The 18145-nt window shown below is 35.7% G+C and overlaps 1 protein-coding gene across 1 annotated transcript in view; it reads right to left on the minus strand.

The window, feature by feature from the left end:
• The window catches only part of LOC117403884 (transmembrane protein 8B-like), a 91457-nt gene extending 74469 nt beyond the window's left edge, over positions 1-16988 (minus strand). The window contains exon 1 of the mRNA XM_058990027.1: positions 16799-16988. Coding sequence (XP_058846010.1) covers positions 16799-16883 — 85 coding nt within the window. The 5' untranslated portion in view covers positions 16884-16988. The remainder of the gene's footprint in view (positions 1-16798) is intronic.
• Positions 16989-18145: the final 1157 nt, after the last annotated feature.

Raw genomic sequence — 18145 nt, forward strand, 5'->3', positions numbered from 1 at the left:
CAAGGCTTCCATTGAACTCTTTCCCTTACACCCACCTATACCTTGCTTTCCTGAGAGGTTGCTATGGATTTCTACCTGCGGTCAGCTGTGGTTGCTATGGATTTCTACCTGCGGTCAGCTGTGGTTGTTATGGATTTCTACCTGGCTACTTTCATAATGCTAAGTAGACTTTCATATGTAAGAGGAATTAATTACTGTCATTTGTTTGTTTGGATAATAATTATGCAGCGTGTCCTTCTGTACATTAACATTTATTTCTTCAGAGGTTCCCCAGAGAAATAAAAGCTTATTGAGTTTTTTGGATAGAGCCAGGATCAATAACTCTGCTGCTCCTCAACAAGTGCCAGATGAACGCAGTCCTTCATTCAGAAAGCAAGGGGATGTCATCTGTCTTTGACATCTCCTCCCAAGACCACCATCTCTAGTATTACTGCACACAGAGTTGTTATCCTACAAAAGGACTATAATGTTAGTTTTAGTATTTGAAGCTTAATTCATTCTAACATGAATAATTCACTTACAAAATAGTTACTGTTGAAAAAGCAGAACCATTTGGAGGCAGATGTCTGGCCAATTATGATGTCAATGCCAAGCTCTCTGTTTTCAAGAAATTCATTTGTCAGCCCTGTAATTTTGTTCAGTTTATCTGCTGGCCTAACCCTTTTGAAAGATCTCCACTGTAAAAGAATAGCAAAATATAATAAAACAAACTGAAAACATGGTAAAGCACAGGTAAGCATTATAAAGCCTAGAGAGGTATGGTAAAGCAAATGATAAACACGGCAAACCATGTTAAACTGAGGTAAATGCGTACTATAACCGTGGGGAAAGCATGCAGAAACTGCACAATTACCATACCGAGATACCCTGGTAAACTTTTATAAAACAAAGAACTGATTACTGGTTTTCAAAAAGAGAGCTTTCTAAAAGAGGTGTTTAGACCCTCCAAGGTTCATTAAAATATACCCCCTTATCTTTCACATCCAAAGGAGCTGTGTTTTACCTGTAAATGCACTTATGTACTTACAGTATATTTAAGAAGCAGTGATGCAATGTTATAGCTTAGTCATAATAGAACCCCCAAGAATAGACTAGACTGATCTTCCATAACATAATTTAGCCCTCTATGGTATGGTTTAAACATACACATTAAAAACTATTGGTTTTTTTGTTGTTGTTTTTTTTAATTTAGTCGTTGCCAATTATTTTTTATTATTTATAATAATAATAATAATAATAATAATAATAATAATAATAATGTGGTAGTAGTACTTATTATTATATGTGTATTTTGTCCAGCCTTAACGTCCAGTTGATTTATTTAATTACAGATTCATTATATATGTGATGGCAGTGAGAATGATGACATCAGCCCTTCCTCACAGGCACATGACCCAGCAGACACAGCATGTACTCGGGTCTCCTCGAAATGACAATGAACAACCTTTGACATCCACAGGTCTTACGGCAAGACTAAAAAATCAGCTGTAGATGATGTTGATTTGAAACGTGTGAAATGGCAAGTTAACAGGTCTGTGCACTTGCTGAGCACATCCAGAAACGCATGTTGTAAACGTACAATGTAGGTTTAAAAATACATGTTCATATTTTAATAATAATAAAAAAAAACATACAAAATATGTGTCCAGATTCATGTTTATGAGACCTAAATCAATAAACATTAATGTTGTAAATAATGTTCTGTTGTATTTTTTATGGTGTGTACCATAGAGGGTTAGCTTAACTGGCACCCCAACCCTCTTCCATCTGAAGTGAAAATGAATGTCAACGAATTAATAAAAGGTTCAGATTGGGCAATAGAGGAGGCTTGGGGTTTGGATCATGCTAAATCCACCAAGAAAAATAAATCAGTCACACTTCTCCCTCATCTAAAGCAGTCAGGGATCTAAAATGTCTGAATGTGGTAGAGTCACATCATTCTGTAATTGAAAACTGGGCACTTGGAGAGTTATCAGCTAATAGATGGGCCTGTTGCCATGTTAATGTAATATACTTGATAGAGAGGAAGGAATCTTATCCAATTACAGGTTTACCACTGCTATGGTGGTATAGTGCCAGATTCCAGTGAAAGTTCTTATAAGGGAGATGGACATTGTACTGTAAGATGAATGTTTATAAGTGTAAAATAAAAATGATAAATGCTGTACAAAGAGGCTATTTTTATATTTGTTGGTAGTTATGCTAGAACAGCCTTATTTAAAGAGAACATTAGGGAGTGTTTCACCTGTCATACATTTTAATGTGTGAGGCATGGGTGTCTAATAAGACTTCTGACAGGCCTGGTGCTCACCAGTGGAACTGAATTACTGTACCAAGTGACAAAACAGTCAGTGTGGAAATACATTGTGAATTAATGGCCAAGTCTGTCACTATATAATAAAACGTGAATGAAATAGCGTTTTCTATTTATATTTTACATTACATTTTCAGAGATTATTTCTATTTCAAATACTTTTGGGAAAGGAAAATTGTTTTAAAAAAACAATTTTGTTTTTAAAAAATAGAAAATGATTTTTTATACCAATTTTACTTTTACTTCTGAATACAAATATATGATATGCATGTGGAAACATGTTTACTTTCATCGGTGTGTGGGGGGGGAGGGTATTAACCGTGACACTAAAAAACGTCTGCTATTGCTGGGTCAAGTAATAGAAATAATGATTTAAATGTGGATGTAGATAGCAGGTAGGACAAACTATAAATAATGTAACAGGGTTACAGTTTACATTGCTACCTTTTAGATAACATAACAACACTGTGCTGTAGTGCAAATTCTTTGGAAGAGTTCCAACACATTTAAAGTGTTCTTCAGTACCTGGGTTGAGGCAGTACTGGCATGTTCTGTTCATTGTTATGGAAAACATACACAGCAACAAAACGAATAACACACTGGTACAAATTTTAAAGAAAATGAGGGGTCCATGCTCATATGGAGTAACCCATACAACTATTGATTTTTGAATTTATGGACAAAAACGATGTCATAAGTTGAATTGCATTTACAAGTACATAAAACCATTCTATCTATTTATTTATTTTTGCTGCGGGGGGGATTATTTTGGGTTGCTCTTTTATAGCACAGGCTGCATCAAACACAGTTAATACTGGAAAGCCTGAAGTGTATTGTATGAAAACTATCTGGTGCAGCTGTAATTAGAAATGCTGGCTGCTCTACAAAGACAGCTCCTGATTCCTCTCTGCTCTCTGCAGCTGAACGGCACCCCAGGGGTTTCCTCCTCAGGGAGCCTATTTTAAGTTGCTACAGTCCCTGAGGCAGGAAAGGGTAAATTAATCATTTACAGCATCATCTGGTGTAAATAACAGATGACAATGTGCAAACACGCCTTGTTAAAAAGAAAAGCCTGTTTCAATATTAGTGGAAATTATACTGATACAATATGCAGCTTAAAGGGGAATTCATATTAACTGTAAAGAAGGAGAAGAAGAAGATATAACTAGTGATGTGTCAAGCAAAAACAATACTCAGTAGAAATATAAAATAGCAGTAAGGAACCTACTATTAAGAGTAAATTAAGTGTTGGAAAAAGAAACTGGGGTGTGCATTTTTGCTGAAAATGTATTAAAAAGCTGCTTACACAATTTCTGGTCATCTTAAACCTTTTTGAGCATTAATACCACAGGCTATGCATGAAACACCTCAGCTGTATTGGTTAATACACCCCAAACCAGCTACAGTACAAAATTGGTAACCAGTATCCATGGTGTGTTATTTTAGCATAAAATCACACCAAATAAAAGGACAACTAAAGTATAACTCCCCCCTCTGGGAATAGAGTGGGATTAAAAGACACTGTGAGATACATTATTTCATATTTCTTCCACTCTGAATCCCATAGTAAATCTCTATATTTGGTTCACACGTACTTCCAAGACAAAGGGACTCAGGGGAATAAAATGATCATGTAAACCCCTCCCCCTCCCCCCGACACTAGACAGAGTTGTACCCAGGAAGCACATTCTCCCAAAGCAGCAGTGAGACGGGTGCTTAAAATGAGGAATTAGATCGGTTTAGTACAACTAATAGGTACCGCTTCGCTATACATTATTTTGTAATTATGATAACTAATTTTATTGTATTCTCAGTAATTATTTTCTGAACAAATCTCTATAATATTTCAATTGGCATAATCCCCCCCCATCCTTCTTCTCACAGACAGAGTGCTTTGAGTAGCTGCCTCGCACTTTATTTTCAAAATGTTAGCAAGCATGCATTGCAGGAGCTGCAGAGAGTGAGAAACAAGCGATGGAGAGAGGTGTTGGGTACTGATGGTATAATCAAGCAAGACAGAGGAGATGAAATGTTAAACCCCTTACACAGCTGACACACTGTGCTAATTATAGAAGCAGAAGCACAACACACATCAGCTGATAAAACAAGCTGATCATTATAAGCGTGTATATAACGTTGAATGCCAGTTTCTATGATTTTAATTTTCTGTAACTGAAAATCATCTTCGTTGCACATTAATGGAAATGTTTCCTTTTAATCCAGGGTATAATCTGCTGTATAAAAACAACGCATATCACAGCGTCACCTATTTGAAATGATATAGCACAACCATCTCATTTACTTCAGTGTCACAAAAGAAACTTGGCAATAAATAAGCGCTACACATTATTTAAAGAGGTTATTGCTCAAATAATTCCATACATCTTGCTTGTCACATTCTCACATTGAATACATTGGTCATAATGATCACAATGCTGCAGCAATGAAAGGGCACTCAAAAAAACTGTAGCCTTGTTTTCCTTTTCCTGCAAATAGAGACATTATTTCATTGTCATTTTTTGTGTATCAGAGGATAACTTAACATTTTTTAAAAGCATAAGAAACTTTGAGAATGTTCTGTTCAGATATTTAGTCAATATTATTTCATTTAAATATCAATGGTACAGTATTATTATTTATATCAAAGTATATAGTTTACATTTGTATAATTTAATATGCTCTAATACACCATAACTGTGTAAAATTAGCAATGCTTACAGTAGCTGTGCTGTCAATTAAAAAGTGAAAATAACACAATTAAGCGGGAGCCCAAACACCAACTTTGATGTTTGTCTCAAGTGCCCTCTCATACATAACAGCTTTTCATACCCATCAAGAGAATATAAAACTCTAAAACTATAAAAATCTGAAAACAGTCCAACAGCTTCCTCTAACAAGCCGTTGTGGGTGCTGATGCGCCAGGGAGGCAAAATAAGCTGATCCCTGGAGCCAGCATTACACTTCAGCCATTAACACCAGACAGAAGGATATCTACATCATCATATGGAAGGAAACGTAAATGGATGGAGACACATATGGATCACATTAGTTTACTGTAAAGCTACATCTTAGTTGGTGCTTATCTTGGCGAGAGCCGAGTTCAAATCAGCATGAAGTTTTAACATCTACTCTCGTGTCACGGAAATCATCCTATTTAACCCAGCCACTGCTGCCAAATGATAAACAAATACCCGAACATTACACAATAAAAAAAACACAATAGAAGGCTTTTAACTGTGTTATTGAAGCATCTCTGGAAGGCCAGGTTGAGTTTTAAAATGCTGCTACCAGATGGCTATTGAATTTTCTCGTCTTTCGAACTCCCTTTGTGTGTATTACCAATCTCTCCATTTCATTTCAGCATGTCCATAGGGATCAAGCAGTTAAGTATCAAATTAAATATCATTCAAAACGCTGTAGCATTTTAATGTGTACCAGGGTGCCTCTCCTTATGGAGATAAAAGCATTGAGTATGCAGTCTGCATCGTCAGACACACTCTTACAGTCTGATCACAAAGACTAGTTAACTGTGTGTTTGCTTTAAGACAAAAAGGAAAGAAAACAGAAAGGAGAGCTGACCAGTAAACCAAGGATTTTGTACAGAAAGCTTCAAGGTCCCTTTTTTCAATGTATATCTGCAGTATGCCTCTAGAATCATGGGGGGCAGCAGTGTGGAGTAGTGATTAGGGCTCTGGACTCTTGACCGGAGGGTCGTGGGTTCAATCCCCAGTGGGGGACACTGCTGTTGTACCCTTGAGCAAGGTACTTCACCTAGATTGCTCCAGTAAAAACCCAACTGTATAAATGGGTAATTGTATGTAAAAATAATGTGATATCTGTATAATGTGAAATAATGTATAATGTGATATCTTGTAACAATTGTAAGTCGCCCTGGATAAGGGCGTCTGCTAAGAAATAAATAATAATAATAATAATAATAATAATAGCTGGTTCGGTAATATTTTAAAATAATGGCTGAAACGTATTTATGTTAATGCTGTTTTAACATGTGAATAAAAAAAACCATTAAGCTTAAGTTTAAGATTCAGAAAAAATGTAACAATAATTTCAATAATCATATACATATTAGTGTTTTAAATATGATAGACCATAGGCGACAGGGTTATAAGTGAGGCAGTTGTACGTACCAACTGTATGTAACACTTTACTGGAAGGATCAGACTTTCTAATGGCAGTATCAGATTGTGAGACGTGGCTCTCTGTCTGTACATTCGTCCATCTGTATGTCACGCCTACATTTTACACACATCTTTAGAACACAAGAAGTTATTACACCAGTGGCGCTGGTAGCCCCAAAAAATGAGGAGGCAGAAAAAAGTAAGAGGGCTTGAGGTCCCCTTAAAACCCCAGCAGCAGTAGAATCTTATTATTGTATTCGGACAGACAACACTTTTCATATTATTATTATTATTGTTATTATTATTATTAAAGGTGACTTACAGGTGCTACAGGGCAGTACAGGGTTACAGTGCAAGATTAATATTTAAATACAGTATAGTTTACAATAAGTACCAATTGGTCGATTGCAATTAATCACATTGGGTTAGAATCACAAAGAAATGTTCTCCAAATTGTCATTAGCATGTTTTTTTTTTTTTTTTAATAGTTACCAATCCAGAAATCAACACCTCAAACATTTAATTTAGCGGCTTGTGATTAGTCTAAGAAATGCAAATTATGTTTTTGTCTTGAAGAGAAAAAAAAAACTTCCCTAATGACGATTTGGAGTAAATTGCTTTGAGAAATTATGTCAAGAAGGAAGCTAATCCTGTTGTGCAAATAATAGATTTCCACACATTTTAATTCAGAATTCCAGGCATCCTAAAAGTCATTTGAATCTGAATGGAGAAAATAAATCATAACATTTTTCACATCCCTACATCTATGATCGCAGAATTAAAACAGGTGTAAACAGTTGATTTTCTATTCCAAGTCATTTGGAGCTTATTATTTTTACCATTCTGACTATAAAATCTACATGTAGTAGAATTGATAAAATTCCATTTCATGTCATACTAATACCTTAGTTGGAATAAGCACATCATAACTTTTCAATAAAATATGAACCCATTTTGGACTTGGAGATACACATACATGTCCAGCATCACAATCTTATACTATAGATTACGAGGCTGTAACTAACTGATCGTGCACACACACACACACATATATATATATATATATATATATACATAAAATAAGGTTAAATATCTTTACATCAATAATGTATTCCAACTTAGAATTTTGAAATACACATTAAGTTAAGCTGAGTAATTTTATTTATTTTTGATATTGTGTACATTACCATAGAAAAGATACACCAGGGTGCGGAGTTGAGACGGCACTGAGTTATTTTTTTTTTTATGTGCAAGACACTGTTTGAGCAGAACAGACGGAAGGAATACAAATATATTCAACGCCGTCTTGGATTTCAATAGTTTTTCGGAGAGGGGTGGATAATGTACAGACGTGTCATTTTGTGGTTTTCTGCAGTGTTTACAAACCACTAAAAAGACATTATTTGAAGTGACAAAGTTGGGGTGAGTGTGCATTGACAGATTCCCCAGTTTTGTTTTCATTTAGACAGCAGTTTATTCCAGCTCGGAGACGAATGTAGCTTGACATGTTATATTCTTCTCCATGGGCATTTCTCACATTTCCACAGAGATCCCTGAGTATTTTATAAAGATGTTCTTAAGCTAATTGTTCCTCATCCAAACTGATATGTCTTCTTACTACTTTTGGGATTTTTTTGCTGGTAATTGGTAACTCAGTTTTATAGTTACTGTACATCTGTAACTGTAAACAAGATGGCTGCCGTCCAATTCTGTGAGGCAGCGCAGTGATATTTAATATGTGACAAGGCTCCAACTGTCCTTATCCATCCAATATACGGACAGCTGGAACCTTGCTCGACCAATCACATTGCTTGCTTCATGTTCCATTGCCAGACCTGGATTTTATATACATATATACACACGTCAGTCATGTTTTACTGCCCTTGTATTAAGAATAAAATCAATCCCCATTATAGATATGTAAAAAATGAATGCATTTGCCCATCACACGCAATCACCTGACAAAAATTCAGCCAAAACAAAACAAACGGAACAAGCTAGGGTAATATAAGAGTTAATCATTAAACAGTTTTAGATACTGTGATATGTTTTTTTTTTTTTTTATCTATGATCTTTTGTTGCTTTTGTGCATTTTCATTTGCAAGTGAACTGTGACCTTATCGAGCACTATATTCTGCAATTCCGGAAACTGCGTTGCTGTTGTTGTTTAGTTTTTTTACTCTGTTGGTTTTGTTAAATTGCATTGCCTTTTACGTTTTACACAGTTCTGTGCATGGATAACATTTAGATTTAATTTTGCTGTTAGGTCGTTAATGGAAAATGTTACATACCGCTACAATACGTACCGGATTTAAAAGTATGTACTGTATGACAGTTAACGTGCCATCTCTTTAGTTTTGGCAAGTGATATTTTCGTTATCATATCGTTCTGAATTAAAATACTACTACTGTTAAAAAATATAGTACTGTACCAACAAAACCAATGCAGTACATCTAAATGGAAGCCTTATTTTAAAACACATTGTCCATTTTACATGGAACACAAAAATGATACAAGGGTTGGAATGGTCCCAAATGAAATAATCAGATATGCGTCACACATGTTTAACCATCACTGAAGTCAACATTTTATAGGGTTGGATATGTGAGTGCAGACCATATATATATATATATATATATATTGTAAAGGAGACGCTCGCCACACAGGCTCTCTCTGGCTCTTTTCCCTTCAAAACACAAAACACGACCCAACACACAGGAATTGAAAGAAAAAGCACTTCAGCGCACTTTAATTTTTACAAAATAAATCAAAAACAAACCAAAAACCTAACTACATACAACAGGAACCTAATTCTAGAAAGCTGGACAGCTAAGATGTTTGCTGGCTGGAAAACACACAGTTTTACAACAGAAAAGGAACACACAGTTACCTTTTTTTAATACGATTGAGTACCTCTTCAATCAGGCTCCTTCACACAGCAGCCCTGAAAGGACTGGCTGCTATCTTTAAATACTCTGCACCTGGCTCTAATTTACAATAAAAGCCAGGTGCAGTTGATAATTAATTAATAAAACAATTAAACAATTATGTTTTTGGCAAGGAGGATATTAACTCCCTCCCTGCTGTGTTACACTATATATATATATATATATATATATATATATATATATATACATACACACACACACACACACACACATAAGTACAAAATAATTAAGACTTTTTTATAAGTACTGGCATGCATTCAGAACATTGTAAGTAGAAAAGTACATATTTTCAATATCTTCTGCAACTTAATCCAACAATGGGTCATGTAATATGGAATAAGAACATTGATGTTTCCATCCCAGTGTTAAAATATTTTATCATAATCAACATTTAATGCATAGTACTCAGGGGAATCATCCTGAAATTAACAGAGAATGTCAATACTTATATGCAACATTACAGTATATATCATTTTAATTTAAGAAAATACACCTGAATGCCTTTGTATTTATCATACCAGCTCTGACTCCAATCATGTAGAGTGCATAAATGTGTCCCCAGGCAAAAGGAAAAGGTGCTGTTGAAGCAGAAAGGTTAATAGCATGAATGCAAATAATTGCCCTTTCTGTCTCTGTGGAATAGTACAGTGTAGGTATGCTGTGATTTATTAAAGCCATAGCTGTTGGCAATCGCCAATCAACTTTCCATTTCATTGAATTTCCCATAGAAGAAAATGAATAAAAACAGAGGTTACTACATTTCTTGTCTTTTGTCATTTTTTTTTCTCATCCACTTTTAGAGTTAGGGTTAGGGTTAGGGTTAGGGTTAGGGTTAGGTAGCACCTTAGCATTCATGGTGATTTACAAGTACAGGCTGATTCTTTTATTTCTTTAAGCAACACTTTCACAGTACAGTGATAGGCCTACATACATCACTGTAAAGCTGCATGTCGTGTAGTGTCTTGCTACTGATACCAAGGAAACTCTATTTTGATATGTAGTGTCAGTCTAAACTGAACTAAAAACGTCCAGCTCTTCAGAAAAAAATAAGAAACACAGTTCATTCTCGTTAATACGAATTTCAAGGGACCAGCAAAAACGTGGCTAAGCCAAATGCATACTGACTGTTTTTATTGAAGTTACAGCAACACTGAAATCAAATTCAATTACACAACAATGAAAAGTAACGTACATTTAAAAGCATTGTGTATGTTATTGAAAATACATTTGGAAGTGAACTTTGAAAAAGTATACACTGCAAATGAACTGCACTTGCAATCCGCTTGTCCCATTCCGATCAAGGGCATTTTCAAAACACTAAAAGCAAGGCAACATCAGGGTACTGAGCAAATCGGAAACGCTGATGACTTGTATCCACAGTTTGCTCTTCAGAGGCCTGTATTATTGTATCCCGTTTTTTCACAATGGTTGAGAAAGTGTTCAAGGTAATGTTGAAATCTGCAGCAACATCTTTCTTTTTCGGTATGGTGGGGCATTATCCACCGCTTTCAACACCTCCACTTTTATAAACAACTCAAAGTGCATCAGGATCTGTAGTCCCAAATCTGGATGAAAGTTAATGCATTTCCCAATATCTTTTACACTCAGCTGTTCGGACTAGAGCAATTCGTTTTATTCAAATTATTTCTTCTCTGGGAGGGCTCCAAAATAATTTGCACTAACAGGAAATGTGTGTTATGTAAATTCATATTATAAGAAGTAATTTACAATAAGCGACTGCTAAATTTGGTAAGGACTGTGTAGAAAAGTCATAGTATCAGGAAATGTGTGTAATCCGAGTTCGTTTTAATGACAATTCTCTGTATTTGTAAATCTCTCCTGATATTTTGTCTTCAGGGTGACTATATTAAAACACAGCAGTCCAACCTTGTCTTCACATTGTCTGTACCCTGAAGGATGTGATAAATAGGTTTTATCAGGTTTTATGCAATCTCATAAAACTCTTAACAGGCTAACAAAAATAATTACACATGGTACAGTGTGTGCTGAGAGAGCATCTTGGTGCATTAGACTACTTGATGGAAATCTCAACAGTGTACAAGAGTACACAAGGTCAATCGCATCACCTCATCTGCATAAACCATATTGCACATCCTCAGAAACATATCATTAATTGGAGGAATTTGGCAGACAAAATTCCCTGTATAAACGGCACACATATTTGCATCTTGGGAAACTGGGTTTCAGTCCCTCCTTGGCTATAGAGGCTGAAAGGATGTTTTCAACAAATGCTTATGTGTGAAATGACTAATTGAACAGAATCTGGCATTCACTTCCTTCACAATTGTGCAGAAGCTTCAAGACAAAAGGACAAGACAGGGGGGTGGGTTGTGACAATGATCTAATGAGACTTGGGTTTTGATGAACTGGTTGGGCAGAAGTTCCCATCCTTATTTACCCACAATGCCATTTTTAAACTTAATGAGCAAGACATATAAAAACACATCCGAACAAATAATATTACAAGGCACTTCATCTTCCACAAAGAAGGGGGTCAGAAAAAAACGCTGTGTTTTGAAAATGTTCTCGATATAACATATTACCTCAGTATTGATGAAATTGGAAAAATTCAGCTCCCAAATTATTTTTAAATTTAAGAAAAAAATACCCCCAGAATACTTGAAATGGCCTGTTTTAATTTAACATATTACTCAACAACTACAAAAGAAAACATAAAGCAGTTTGACAAATATAGTACTTAAAATACATAACACTATAGCACATGTTTTTAAAATGCCTGACACTATAGCACATGTTTTTAAAATGTCTGGCACTATAGCACACGCTTTTCTGCAACTGGGCTGTACCTCAGACGACTGAATTGTTTGCTTTTCAAGTGTATTCTCAGATATGTATTCTATAATACATACAAACTGTACAGGGTCTCTGTGTTGAAAGACAGTTTGCATAAGAAAGCAGTTGACAGTGTTTCCATATTGAAGACTACACATATTACTGGTGTTTCAAAAGGAACAGCCTTAAAGGTGATTTATTTACAGTATGGGTCATTCTGGTGAACAGATGTTGAATAGACTTCAGGTATTTGAGTTGGAAATCATTGAAGAATTGTCATGTTTCCCCAGAACAACTTAAACACTTGTTTGTCATACAGCTCTACTGTCCTTGAAATGACCTGCCATTACTCGTGTCAAGAAGTCAGATGATGTATGTTCTGTGGATTGCTCCATGATCTAGTTAGCACTGGCCAATGTATTTAGTCCTGCAGACCATGTCATTGTCTTCAGATGATTTCTTCAGGGCTGATATGACTTCAGCAACGACTCTTCCATTTAGACCCTCTGGAAGCAAGTTTGGACTTAATAGAATTGTGACTATGTCAGAGTGTTCATTGGATACATTCCTAAAATCTTTATTGGAATACCTTTTAGGGGTTCCCAGTCAACCCAGCTCAACACCAACTCAAACCAAACCTAAAAAACCGGACAAATCAATTTAAATAAAAGTCATAAACATCAAGCTTGCAAAAATAACTCATTGTTAACGTTGAGTGAGAAACCTCATCAGGTTGTCTTACAGGTGTTTCTTAATTATATATACATTTGTTTGAATTACATAAACATTTGTTTGAAAAAGACTCAAACCTGTTCAAAGCCTTCTATTATAAGGAACATTCTGCTTTCATCAGTATCTGTCACCATTTATACTTCCTGGTACTCAATTGACGGCCCATGGCATTTAGCCACCAAGGTCCTTCTGAGTGGCCCTTTAGCTGACCCATAATTGTTAAAATGAATATACATACTGTTAAATATTATCAACACTGCAATGATAACACATACTAATTACTCCAGCACAGACACAGTGTGACAGGTTTATCAAGGTATTCATGTTAAACGTTATAGAGCAAAATTATTGTTGGTTTTTTTTTTGTTATAAAAGGGACTACAACCATAATATTATAAAATAAGTAATAAATACCTTATGATTTGTATGATCATCAGATATTCCTGCTGTCAGAAAGACCAGACAGTTCTTCAGTGATGTTTATCAGATCTTTATGAAGATACATAAAAGCACTGAATAGCAATATTAACTATATTAAACATCACTGTGCAACAAACAAAACAGTGCTGTACTTGGCAATGTACCTTATTAGGAAATGTGGACATGCCTGCTGCTTCAGTCAATAGAGAATCAATGGCAGCAGTGCTCGCGGTGTGCTCCTACTTGGTGTGGGTGGCTGGCTCGATCCCCTGCTGTCTATTGTTCTTTGCATTCCGAGAGGTCATCTATTTATTTTTATGGGAAACGCCATGCCTAATATGGATCTGCTTCTCAGTATTTTTTTTAACTCCTCTCCTTCTAAAGATTGCATGGTACTTACATTGCTCTTTTCACTGCCCATGTGTCATCTGTTGTAAACCTAAAGATCCACTCTGAACAATGGCCTCTTTGTTGAAAGAGGATTTGGAGAAATCTTGGACAATGACTTCAGTTTTGCTCAGAAACCTGAATCTCATTTTTTGCTACAAAGATGTTCTTTTGCAAGCATATGATTCTTCACCAGTGATGAGCCCAAGCAAGTCACTCCATTGTAAATACTTATCATGCAAGATTTGGATCCTCATCTTTGCAACAATACAATATGTAGAACTCCGCCTACATTTCCTATTACAGTAAACCCTGCTTAATATCACTCCTGTTAATGTCACCCTCCACCTGTTATCAATGGCTTGGCCACAATCTTATGGGAGCTTGACCACATGGTGTTGTGGTGACGTCAGGCCCGGATGCAGACAATAGTGCTGGGATATGAAATGCACTGATTTCATAATAAATAAAAAGATTTAATAAAACACAAAACACTGAACAAAACAAAAGGCACGTTGGCCAAAACAAACAGACAAACAAACAGTGGACGACCCAAACAAGTGTCGTGTGGGACCCGCGCGAGTAGCAATTGTTATTCCTTTGGCTTTTAATTATTTATCTCTCTCTCCCGTTCTCCATTGCAAACACCCAACCTGTGTGCGTGAAACACTGACTCTTTTATGCAGCTGTACAGAGACTTGATTGCTAATCAATCATTCAATTAAATCTCAGCACAGTCTACACGTGAACTACTTTGTGCACTTCCCGTGCCCACATACTAATACACATTTTGTCTGGACATGAAGTGATTGTGCAATCCCTGTGCCTAAATACAAGTATACATTTTAAATCACTCATGCTACATAGCCCACATTATACCCCGTGCACCAATAAATACACACCAACAATAATACACCACATAAAACATAAAACACAAAAAATACACACAGTGGCAGGGCACCCCACCATCGGGAGACAATCGATTCAAGTTCCTGATAATATCACTTTGATTATTATCACATTATGGGTAATACTAATCAGATGGATCAGTCTGATTTCCACCTAACTTAATTTCAGATTGCTTATGGTTTTAGTTATTACATTGTATTGTACATGTACAATATAGCATAGTACAGCACAGATTAAAATGGTGTTTATGAATGAAAACTGCTGTAATCAATACTATAGAGGTCCTTATGTCAAATTATGGCAAAAAAAAGCAATATATAACGGGTTTGACTGTAATGGAGGGTCAGATTTGCCATATCCATATAGTATTTATTCAATATATATTTAGACATAATAAATACCCATATAATAACCACATGAAATCAGACAGCCAATCAGGCTATTTCTTTATCATGCAATACTTGATGAGAAATGACTGCAGAATCATAGTAACAATCCAGAACAATGCTTTTTTTAAAAATATATTTGTTTATTAATTTATTTATTTAGGCCTATTTGTTTATTGTGTTATAAAAAGATACATGCATTAAGTAATGTACAGCCTATACATATATTTATAAAATACAGTATTCCACGCATAACATTTAAATTAAACTGAAACTGAAATGCACATGTCCATCTATTCTAAACCCATCTATTCATATATGGTAATCATCACAAACAAAATAATGGTATTTATTTTTGCCTTTTTACGCTTAAGGAAACAAAAAGTATCAAAATCAATCCACTGAATTAATGGGGATTACGGGGAAAGAAATCTATAGGGAAAGTGTTTAGAAAAAAAATACTTATAGATATACTCATAGATTTCACAAGCAGCCTTTTCATCTAAATTAGACAACATGTCATTTGTTACCTTGGATGTCAAGTGTTTCTTACAGAAACAATAAAACAGACAGCTTTGCCTGCCGCCTTTGTTTCAAGCAGACAGAAATAGCCTTTCCATAAATTTCCCCACAGTTCACAAGTCTTCCTGCCACCTATGATCTAAAGCATGCTCCACAAGCTATCCATCAACTTCCCCTCAATGTGCTGCCAACGAAATCGCTACACCAGTGAACTTGTTTTTAACTTGATCACAGATCTACAGCTTTACAACACACAGAAAAACGGGCCAATACCAGATTGCATCTTTAATAATGATCAATAGACGAACGTCTGGTTAATAACGACACACACTGAGATAAAAAGTGTCAAGCCAGAGAAAAACTAAATCGCATGTTTCCTCGCCCTGATTCTGCGTTTTTGCTCACATAATTCAGTAAAATTTCATCCAGGTTTGTTGAACACCTATAGTAGTGAAAGAATAACGTGGCAGAACCATAGCAAAGATTACTGGAGACAGGCGAGCAACATAATTAGCTAAGTTTAAACAGATGGTACTGTGGTGGTACTGTGTTTCACATTCCCCACGAGTTATTTCAGAAATACTTAATGACAAAACCCCACTAGCCAAGAAGAGAAAGTTGTAACGTTTTGTGCAAAAGACCGAGCTATGAACAATATGAAGAGAAACAACAGATAGCGTACAATGGCAGACGTGATTAAAATGATTAACAATACAAGTGCAATCAGGATGATGGAATTATCTTGAAAAAAAATGTACTACATGTTTAAAATATAGAAAACCACCACCTTGTTACTGAACAATTATACATTGACTTACAAGATCAGTCACAGAAATATTACCACCGCAAAGAAGAAAACGTTCCAAAGATGCGTTACAGAAGTATTGCAGGTAAGGTAAATCTTTTTTTTCTTCATTTTATTTATAAATGACATCCAGAAATGGGCAAATAAACAATGCAAAGTAATTAATTAATCATTTACAGTTCTTAATGTCCAGTATTTTTTTAAGAGAAATAAATCAATGTAATTCAGTATAACATACAGACATTAAGAAAAATCGCCCGATCCTGAAACTGCTGTATGATATATCAAATGACTTTGTTTACAGATGAGACTATGCCTAGTTCCACTGCTATTCTCTTATTTCAGTACCGCCACAAAGGACAGCTCCACTGCCTCAGCACCACATACAGATCTCTTTCTAACCCCAGTTTATAAGACTCACCTCCGAGAGAGCAGAGAAAGGGGCAAACGAGCAACAGGATCTGTGCGCAGCCCACATCCCGCCCAAGACCTCCCAGCCGCCACATCTTGGTAAACTAAATCGATACCTCCAAAAAGCACGGAGATGATTTTTATATCACTAAGGTTTTCCCCATTTTCAGTTATTGCAACAGACCAGCTGTTTCATGAATGACGTCATTTAGATAGCGATTCCGAGAATGCTCCTCCCAACATGGCTGGGATTGGATAGCTGACATAATTGACGCCGAGGTTATTGGCAAGTGGTGGTGTCAGTCATTGTTGTAGCAGGGGATGCTGCTGTTGAGTGCAAAGTAAAATGTTAATTATTATAAGATTGAAAGAATATATTTTGTATTGCTATTAAAAAGCGGGAGTGCTATAGTATCTGTATAAAATAATCGGTAATCGGTAAGTAGTTCCTACTAACCTACACAAAGCGTGTATACATATTCAAACCAAGTTAGATACAACGTGGTCAACTTTTCACGTGTAATTATCGGTTTGGTATAGGCCACTCTAAAAAAAAGTGACAATACCACAGTAGTGACGTCAAAAAGTGATAATTCCTCTAGAGGAAAATGTACTTGAACTTTGACCCATTCAACTCCTCGAGACCATCACTTTCAATTCACTTAGGAATCTGTATTAGGAATATATATATATATATATATATATATATATATATATATATATATATATATATATATATATATATATATATATATTCCTAATACAGATTCCTAATACAGATTCCTAATGTTACTGGAGACAAACTGGCGGTGTGAAAGACAGGTTTTCTTTACTGTAAAAGTCTGCATGACTCATAATAAAATAAGTACAGCATTGTACAGCAGCAACTCTATAACAACAACAAAGTTCTGTTTTACTACCTATGTTAAGAAGTCTTGTAATTTTACACGAAACATGTAGCTGTTCCTTTGTTTGCTTTGCCCAGTTGAAAATTCCAGCAGCTGCTGGTGACCTGCTGGGAACTGTATGTGCTGGCCACCACCAGGTATATCAAGTCCCAGACCAGGTTTCATATGGGAGAATAGACCACACAGTTGACTTTATTAAAGACATTTCAATTGACCTATTTTTATTTCTCTTGGACCAGTTTAACCAGCACGACCAGCTGAACCAGCAAGCCACAATCACCGACCAGCATACACCAATGATGGTTACTGCTGTAATTTCCTTTTTTTTAATCTATTTATTTTATTCGTAATATGAAGATTAATAAGTAGATTGCCCATTTAATGTGGTAAAAACAGCACTAAAATAACAGGGTTAATTACAGAAACCAGTACTGAAGGTGCGCATTTTG

Source organism: Acipenser ruthenus, chromosome 2 (assembly GCF_902713425.1).
Source record: "Acipenser ruthenus chromosome 2, fAciRut3.2 maternal haplotype, whole genome shotgun sequence".
In the NCBI taxonomy this organism is placed as follows: Eukaryota; Metazoa; Chordata; class Actinopteri; order Acipenseriformes; family Acipenseridae; genus Acipenser; species Acipenser ruthenus.